Raw genomic sequence first — 9940 nt, 5'->3', positions numbered from 1 at the left:
ATCCTTGACGCTACCCCAGTTATCTTTGGGACGGTCAAGGAGGGTATGATGGAGATCATGGAGGAGAGGCTCAGGGCATTCAGAGCCGAGATTGCTGCGGGCTAGGTCGGGGCCCGAACTCCCTCGTTCCGGGAGTTCAAGGCGTGCGCGGCGCCGAAGTTTTTCGGGGTCAGGGACCCCATTGTAGCCGACGTTGGGTGGCGGACATAGAGAACGCCCAGCGCACGAGTTCATGCCCTGATGCGGCGAAGGTGGGATTTTTTTCATGTATGCTGAGGGATCGGGCCCGGGATTGGTGGGGAGAGGTGACGAGCCAGGTTGGAGCAGTCGGTGTGGCTGATATGACATGGGCCGAGTTTGTTAGGCGATTTGACTTGGAGTTTGCACCACCTATCGAGGTGCAACAACTAGTGAGGGAGTTTCATGACCTCCAGCAGACCACTGAGACTGTGGCGGAGATCACCACCAAGTTTCGGGAACGATCATTGTTGATCCCACAGTATGCTACAGATGAGGACATACTGCCTCTAGTTCTGCGATTGTAAGAGAAATCCAAATTCTTAGTTGCCTATGGATTATTATACGTAAATGTTTTGGTTCAGATTTAGTTTAGGCTAGTTGGTTGTGCCCCTCTTGAAGATTACATCCGTTTTTTTGAATTCATAGCATTTTGCAAGTTCATTAATATACTTTCTACATTTCCAGAAAAACCTAATTTAATCTAATATAAGCTCACTCATTTATAAAAAAATTCTTCTTGATTACAATCTAACTTATCAACCAATTTAATTTATATGATATATATGGAGTCTTTCTTTTTGGTCTTTTTCTTTCCAAGCTGAGATGGAGACTTAAAATATACATATATATATATATATATATATATATATATATATATATATATATATATAGGTTATAATGTGGATGGACAACTATTGTGCGGACGTATGTACAATGCTATTTTATGAGAATTACTAAAATAATAAGTTGTTTAGTAATGTGAATACGTTCAACCTCACATAATTATTGTCATTTCCATGCATTCTCACTAATTCTTATTCATTTTTATTCTCACGCATCGTTTTTCGCTCATTTTCATTCTTACAGAATACGACTAAACATCCTGACAATATTCTGACAGAATGAGAATAAAAAAAGTCTATAATAACCTTATAGACGATTTAATTAGTGAGAATGTGTGATAATGACAATAGTTATGTAATATTGAACGTATTCACATTATCAAACAACATATTTTCTTTGTCATTCTCACAGAATAGCACTGTCCACACGTCCACACAATAGATGTCAATCCACATTTGAACCTATATATATATATATATATATATATATATATATATATATATATATATATATATATAGGGTCTGGTTCCTGTGAAGACTAATTTTAAAGTGAGGACTCGTGAGGACACCTTAAAAAAATTGAATTTAAAAAGAAAAAAAAATACAAATCATAAAATCGAGCATAGATCTATGTCCGGGAGAAAAAAAAATTGGAATTTTTTTTTTGCATCATTAAAATTGATCCATGATTCAATTTTAATTTTTAATTTTGCATTATTATGATCCATGATTAATTTTAATGATCCAATTTTTTTTTCTATTTTTTTTCTCCCGGACATAGATCTATGCTCGATTTTATGATTTGTATTTTTTTAGATTTTTTTTCAATTTTTTTAAGGTGTCGTCACGAGTCCTCACTTTAAAATGAGTCCTCACCCGATCTTATCTCTCTCTCTCTCTCTCTCTCTATATATATATATATATATATATATATATATATATATATATATATATATATATATATCTAACTTATCAACCAATTTAATTTATATGATATATTTTGAATCATCTAATGATTTATTTCATTTGTTTGCTAAATACATATATATATATATATATATATATATATATATATATATATATATATATATATATATAGGGCTAAGTTATAATGTGGATTGTAACTATTGTGTGGATGTAGGGATCCTTTGTGGTCCATTCATTTTTGGTAATTTAAAAAGTGATTATCCTATTTAATTAATAAGCTTAAAACGGTTTTAAGGGTAATTATGTCAATTTGGTTAACAATCAAATATGGCATGTGAGATATTCCTGCTACTAACCAAACAATCACATCTGATTTCAATAAATTCGGGATTTGAATTTGATTTTCCATATTATGGAGTTAAAAGCTGATAAAGAACTATACAAAACTTTCTCTGATTATGCATTCTTACAAGAATGAACTTACCTAACTTAAAGAATAAAAATACAATAAGAAACCATATTCTGACAGAATACATATACAATAATCTGGTATAAATAGTCTTACAAGAATGAACATACATAACTTTAAGAACCAGCATTAAAGAATGAACATACATGTATAAACATAACATAAGAATAACTATTCTAACAGAATGTAATATGCATATTCTAGCAGAATACAATGACAATAAAGGAAAAAATATCATTCTTCTAAGAATAATCATGAATTCATGTAAAAAGTATTACATCAAAAAGAAAATCTTAAAAACGTTCTCCAGTAATTCTTTAAGAATGAATGAGAATACAATTTGTGAGAATGACATTCTATGAGAATGTCTTTCATAAAATCAAATTCTAATTTTTTTTTTGCTCTGGATCCATGAAGCTGCAAGTGGGAGTAACTCCAAAAGCCATAATCTTTTGTTGTTTATCTTCTTTATTCATCAAGAGTATCAAAATATCCTTCTTCTTTGTCTTTTTTTATTTCTTATGATGCACCTAGAAACATGTAATCTGATAGAATGCACTGATTTCATTCTCAATTGAAACACAAAATAAAAATGAAACATAAAACACAAAATAAATAAAGTACAACAATTATGAACATAATTTAATCAAATGGAATTTTACTAACCCGAATCGATTGACTAGTCCAGACACCGCTTCACGATTATCAAGAAAACACTTGAATCATGTTTATCAAACGAGCCCTGGAGGGTCGATTCTTGATTTGGCATTGGGGTTGGGTAACGATGATGGCTCGACGATGGAGAAGCATGCACCAGAGATGACGATCCCCTCTCTGCCTCTTCTATTTGCAGGCGGATAAGCAAAAATGTCTTGTCTCCCTCTAGACTCGGGTGGTGATAAAAAAGAAACTAATTCGCCTTTTATCAGTGTAGAACCAAAAAACCCTAAAATCAAAACCTTTGATTTCCTCAATTCTTAGAAGTATCATCTCCAAATACCTTCATTGAATTTGAATAGAAATTTGGATTTAGGAAAAATATAGAGCTTACCAGTAGATCTTGGAAGCGTGCACATGTTAGATGATTCCCCGCAATTCACCCCTTCCCCCAGATCATATAAATTGGAATCGTTGTATAGAAATGAAGTGCTTGTAGTGAAATCGATGCTGCTGCGATGGTGTTGATGAAGGTGATGAGGGGCGCGATTCCTGTTACTATAGGCAACGAACAGGAGGAATAAATGGAAGAATTGTGAGCGATGGGTTTAGAGAAATATAGGGTTAATTAGATGGAACCGGATTTAGGGGAATTGACCCATTATTTTAGGGATTCTAATTAATTGTATACATAAAATGACTAAACTATCCTTTATTAACTTAATTGATGATTTATTTTTTCTCAAATTCTGATTGGTTCCTACAACCACACAATAGTTGTCCATCCACATTTGAACCTAGCTCTCTCTCTCTCTCTCTCTCTCTCTCTATATATATATATACATATATATATATATATATATATATATATATATATATATATATATATATATATATATATATATATATATATATATATATATATGCAGCAAACTGAACCATGTCTACCTCTCTTGGAACAATCACATATTTCAACATCTAATTAAAAGGAAACAAAATACTAGCAGATTTCAGCCAAAACAGTGATTCCTGTACAAAATGTATACAATGAAAAGAAAGTTACTGAGTAATTAAATGCACCAAAACTACTACGATCTTGTGTAGTTGGGATTGGCCACATATTTGACCTAGTCTACTGTCATATCACCATACTTCCCGCTGTGTATTAAAAGACATCATTGAACTCTTGCTTTCAGCAGCATTATAAAAGCAGCCATAGTCTTTGTATATGTGCATATCTTACACCTACTTACATAGCCAAATCTTGTGGCGCTAGAATGGCAACCTTAAAATTACAAGCAATGTTCTTGTTTTTAGCTTTGCTAATGTTGAAAAACGTTGCTCTTCAAGCCCATGCTCGAACATTCTTTGTGTTCGGCGACTCATTGGTTGATAATGGGAACAACAACTACTTGGCTACAACAGCTCGTGCAGACAATAGGCCTTACGGGATCGATTATCCCACTCGACGCCCCACTGGCCGTTTCTCCAACGGACTGAACATCCCTGACCTTATCAGTTAAGTTCATGTATCCGTGGTCTGACATTTTGTTAGTCTCTTACCTATAAATTTTTGAAAAAATATGTTGCATTTTATTTTACCTATATATATATATATATATATATATATATATATATATATATATATATATATATATATATATATATATATATATAACAACTGAATTAACGTTTTCAGGCATCAGGCATGAGCAGTACATAAAACATTGTCGTTCTAATATTTTTATAAGTGAGCGTACCTGGCCTAAAACATTGTCTGTTACAATTCCGCGCGTCAATGCTATCTCGTTTTGTGTAATAGTTATATGTAGAGCAAAAATATATTCAAACAACTTTCTATGTTTTTTTTGTTTTGTTATTTTTTTCTAATTATTTATTAGATCTGATTATCACCAGGTGAAGCCATAGGTGCAGAATCAACATTGCCATACTTGAGTCCTATGCTCACAGGTCAAAAGTTACTTGTTGGAGCAAATTTTGCTTCTGCTGGAGTTGGAGTACTCAACGATACCGGAGCCCAGTTTGTAAGTTAATTACACTCTTCACTCTTCATTCAAGGGCATCTAGCTATTTTTTCACGTGCCGTATAAATTCAGAGTTCAGATCTGTGTATTGTCTGCCAATGTATGGGCGGGATAAAGCGGACGTCTGACAAAATGACACCTTTAAATTTAAGGGAAAACCATCAGTCTTGTAACAACCTTCACATTCAAAGTACTTAAAGTTGGTTTCTTTTTCTAAAGTGAAGATGTAATAATATATAAAACAGGTCCTTGGTTTTAGACCTCCATATTATTTCCTTGCACCTGAACATTATGATTTAGTTGCATTCAATTCTCATGTTGATAGGAAGCCCACGTTTTCCCAGTCTCTTAAAGCATAAATCAAAGACACTCACACACACAGAGTATCCTCAATATTTTAAAATATCTAAATCTGGCTTTCGTGCAACCTTTAAGACGAATATTTTATTGGAATGCATTACGGAATTTGTGGTTCATATGATATAATATATGTGGTGCAGGCAAACATCATAAGGATGCCAATGCAAATGGCAAACTTGGAACAATACAAGCGAAGGGTGAGTGATATAATTGGTCCTCAAGAGACTGAAAAGCTTATAAGCCAATCTTTAACACTCGTGACTTTGGGAGGCAATGACTTTGTGAACAACTACTATTTGGTCCCTTTTTCTGCAAGATCTCGGCAGTTTGCACTTCCCAATTATGTCGTATATGTCATCTCCGAGTACCGGAAAATTCTAATGGTAAAGTTACTTTTCAGTGCACCTTTATTGTTTTTTAGTATATGATACATGCATGAGCATGAGCCCTTAATTTGAAGCATGTCGAAGAACATATATGAGAACTATGTTATTTTGCTACACTCGACGATTCAACTGATTATTATATAACATAAAAGCATATAAGGGGTGTACAGAAATTTATTTATTTCTAAAGAAAGGAGGTAGATGCATCTTTCTGACAGCATTTTTATTACTAAAGATAGAATTGAAGTAGGTTTTTCAGTGTACCAAACGCATTTAATATGAAGTTATTACAGACCAAGAGGGTACATTATATCAAAATTCACGAGTTGAGTCCTTCTGGTGGCCTATTTCGGTCGTTGTAGTTAAGGAGGCCACCAAACATAAGTAAAATCACATCGCACGAGAAATTTGTGGTGCCATGATTCGACGTGATTGAATTGCATCATGCTCAGTGACGTATTATGTCAAGACGTTGTCTGGCTTTTTCTCTTGATAAATCAAAGAACTTGCAAACCAAATGTTGAAATTTTCACCACTAACCGATCTATTTTTGAATGCAGAGGCTTTACGAATTGGGATTACGTAGGGTTTTGGTGACGGGCACGGGCCCAATAGGTTGTGTGCCAGCGGAACTAGCCCAACACAGCAGGAATGGAGAATGTTCGGCTGAGTTGCAAAGAGCAGCAGGATTGTTTAACCCGCAACTCCAAGAAATGCTAGACGATCTCAACCGAGAGGTCAGGAGTACTACGTTTATTGGTGTCAATATTCGTCAATCCAGCATCGATTTCATCTCTGACCCCGGAAGATATGGTATGTCTCCTAAATCATCAGCGGACTAATGCTCACACAGAAAAATTAAAACACTATGATTTGTATGCGTGACCAATATTTGAATAAATAATTGAGAAGTAAGAAAATGCTAATCACAAGTGATACAAAAAAGTAATATGGCAACTACGTACAAGCTCACACGACATGAACTCCAAACAAAATAATGAGTTTGAGTAGGAGAGTTTAACCCGTTCAATAATCTGTTATCACGACCACGGAAAACTGAACGATTAAGGCAGGGTTCAAAACTTCTGACTTGAAAATGATCGGTATATTTATATTGTTTATTTATATGTAATTAGGTAAATTAGATTTACCCAAACCAAAATAGATATAAAAAAACTTTGGATTTGATCGTTTAGTAATGTATAACAAATTCGTCGCCCTTAACCAAGACTTCATTTTCAGTTTTTATTTCCTCTCACATTCCACAGTTTCACTCGGCCACTTTCTCCTCCTCGTGACCTCGCCCATCTGCCTCCCCATCTCCTCTCCTACCACTTTGCCCTCTAAACTTATTATACATTTTGTTCTTCTGTCTCCTAAATACTACTCTTTCTGGTTATTCACTTTTTCAATTCCACCTCCCAAACTATTACACTGTCATTATGTTGAGTGTTGAAACATTGCACGACACGACACGACATGACACGTTAAAAGGCATAAACCCAAAGCCTAACATGAACTCGCCACAAATTTGAACGGGTTGACACGACAAAATATTTTCAGGTTACAGTCAAGCTTTCTCAAGTCTCAACCCGTTTAAATGTTTTAACCCGACCCGACACACGATATATACTTTGCTAGGTCTAGCGCATATTTTGTTAAAAAGTTAATCACCCTTTTTATGTATGTCTTTGTAGGATTTGTTACAGCGAAGATAGCATGTTGTGGGCAAGGACCATACAATGGAATCGGACTTTGCACACCATTATCAAATTTGTGTCCCAATAGGGAAATATATGCATTTTGGGATCCTTTCCACCCATCAGAGAAAGCGAATAGACTCATCGTACAAAACATTCTGGTGGGCACTACCGATTACATATCACCCATGAACCTCAGCACCATCATGACTTTGGACGCTTCAGAAAAGGTGTAACGACACCGCCGATTTTTAAATGAATTCAAACTCTTGTACCAAGAATCTATTTCATTTGTTATGTTATTTATGCAAGATTTTAAATGTTATTGATTTTGAGTTTGATAAGTTGGTACTCGGTTTCTGAATAGTGTAGCATGTATCATGAAATGACTTACAACGCTTAGAATCTCTATCAAAATGAATAAAAATTTCATGTTTTTTAGTTGGGTGGTGATAAAAAAAATGTTAAAAAGATGTAAGTTCTTATAATAACTAACATTATGAATCAAATTTAATATTATCTGAATATAGTTTCACAATAGATTAAACTAATCAACATCAACATAAAAAATTTATCCATTGGCACATTTTTTGGACGGTGGTGTCCACTACTTTGAAATCAAGATTTAGATTAAGATTACTCTTTTGGACCGACAAGCATAGTAATAATCATTTTCAATGTCTTTTTTTTTTAAAGGGTTTCCGAGCCAGTTTTCGCGTACCGACTAATCCCGCGCTGCAAACATGAGGCTTTGCATCATGCCTTGAAGTCACTGCAGGCGAACCTCCATGGCCATAAGGGCTGAGTGGTGCCAGTCATTGAACATGGGTCAATAGGTTATCCACCTTATCTTCCACATGTCTTACCAAGTCATCAATCAAGTATGGATTTATAATCAATTCGGACAAGATACCCACATCTAGTCTCTAGCCACAAATATGTTGGGATGACAACAAAACAAGTTAACAACTTTAGACAAATATCAAACAAACTTAGGTAAAACTTATGGAAATAAAACTTCTGAAAAACTTAAATAAAAACTGAGCACAATATTTAATGTGATTCGGTCAAGGTGACTTACGTCCATGGGCGAACTAGGGAGAGAGGATTTTATTAGCTTTCTAGAACTATTACGACACTCAAAATTGTATCTCACTTTTTGAGCTCTCACATAAATCTAGCAATTTATAATGATGAGGATATGGACCTATTTATAGGCAAGCATAGGAAAACCTAATTCTTATGGGCCAAACCCATCCATAATTAGCCTATAAAGGCGTTACCCTAATATCCAACCAATCACTGAATGTCATGCAGGCGCTTCTATAACCTTCAACCTCACTAGCATCAACCAAGTACATGATGGAGCACCATGGACCATAATGACGCATCATGATGGTGCACCTGTCATCAAGATGGCGCATCAGCCATGTGGAACACCCTCCATGAGCATCTCCATTCTTCTGAACAAAATTTGGACAATCTTGAGCATCCTAGTGAACTTGGCACCTTAGTGGCACACATTAGGAGCCATGATGGCACACCATGAACCTTGGTGGCATATCATGCTCCATAATGACACACCCTCATCATGAGTGACACATCCTCTTCCCGAATGACGCATCCTACTTCAGTTGTTCATCAACAACATTTCAACATTCCTGGGACACAACAATGAACACAAGAGTGGCGCATCAAGCACTAAGGTGGCACACATTGTGCATGGACGACACACCTTGTGCTATAGGTGGTTCATCCATACAATAATGCATCACTGATTCTTCATTCTCCTTCCTGATGCTCAACTCCAACTCCAAGTGCTCCATTGTAGATTTCTGATTCTCCATTCCAAATCTAATTCCTCCATGTAAATCCCAAGTGCTCCATGTTAATTCTAAGTGATTCATGTTAGAAAAGACTTCATACCCCAATAATCTCCCACTTGAAGGCTTGAACAACTTTATTTGCCATTCAAAGTATCTTCGTTCCTCAAAAAACTATTCCCCTCTCTCTTTCTCTCTCTCTCTCTCTCTCTCTCTCTCTCTCCCTCTCTCTTTTGCTAAACCCTTCTATTCTAATTTCTAGAAGTCCAGTTGAAGCCATGCAAAACTGTTGGATTAGGTGTCTAAGCCCATAACTATAATTGGTATGTACTTGAATTGATAGCAGCACAGTCCTTTTGGGTTGCCCTCAACCTAGCAACTGGACAAGGAAATTATGAAAGGAGAGATATTAATTTATAAGATTAATAAATTAATATATATATAAATGATTTATTAATATGTTAATGGATTAATATATTAATTAGAAATCATTATGTTTAATTAATTGTTAGCCAGAAATTAATCAGAATTGATTTTGGGGTTAAAAGAATTAATTATAAGGTGCAGGGACTAGTTTGCAATTATCTAATAGTTGAGTGGAAGGCTCTAGAACCCCCTTGGAAGAGGGTGGACGAAATCTTTAGGGGAAACCCTAATAATTTCGTCCATAGGGGCTTGGATAAGGCCCTTGGGTTTGCTTAGGCCCTAA

The 9940-nt window shown here is 35.2% G+C and overlaps 1 protein-coding gene across 1 annotated transcript; it reads left to right on the top strand.

Moving 5' to 3' along the window:
* The first annotated feature begins 4124 nt into the window (after positions 1 to 4124).
* On the top strand, positions 4125 to 7849 carry LOC145132455 (GDSL esterase/lipase At5g33370-like). Its single transcript, XM_079067236.1, has 5 exons — positions 4125 to 4435; positions 4835 to 4962; positions 5463 to 5705; positions 6269 to 6521; positions 7406 to 7849. Exons 1-5 carry the CDS (start codon positions 4195 to 4197, stop codon positions 7642 to 7644), a joined length of 1104 nt encoding a protein of 367 aa, XP_078923362.1. The 5' UTR covers positions 4125 to 4194; the 3' UTR covers positions 7645 to 7849.
* Positions 7850 to 9940: the final 2091 nt, after the last annotated feature.

Source organism: Lactuca virosa, chromosome 8 (assembly GCF_052849685.1).
Source record: "Lactuca virosa cultivar CGN04683 chromosome 8, Lactuca_virosa_CGN04683_v6, whole genome shotgun sequence".
In the NCBI taxonomy this organism is placed as follows: domain Eukaryota; kingdom Viridiplantae; phylum Streptophyta; class Magnoliopsida; order Asterales; family Asteraceae; genus Lactuca; species Lactuca virosa.
The sequence above is the reverse complement of the archived record's forward strand: the minus strand, read 5'-3'. Positions and strand labels throughout refer to the sequence as shown.

Excerpts from the sequence above, each read along its gene's own strand:
- LOC145132455 (XM_079067236.1), top strand. The coding sequence starts at position 4,195 with ATGGCAACCTTAAAATTACAAGCAATGTTCTTGTTTTTAGCTTTGCTA. Across the intron at positions 4,963-5,462 it reads ACGATACCGGAGCCCAGTTT|GCAAACATCATAAGGATGCC; the intron begins GTAAGTTAATTA and ends TATGTGGTGCAG. Across the intron at positions 5,706-6,268 it reads AGTACCGGAAAATTCTAATG|AGGCTTTACGAATTGGGATT; the intron begins GTAAAGTTACTT and ends TTTTGAATGCAG.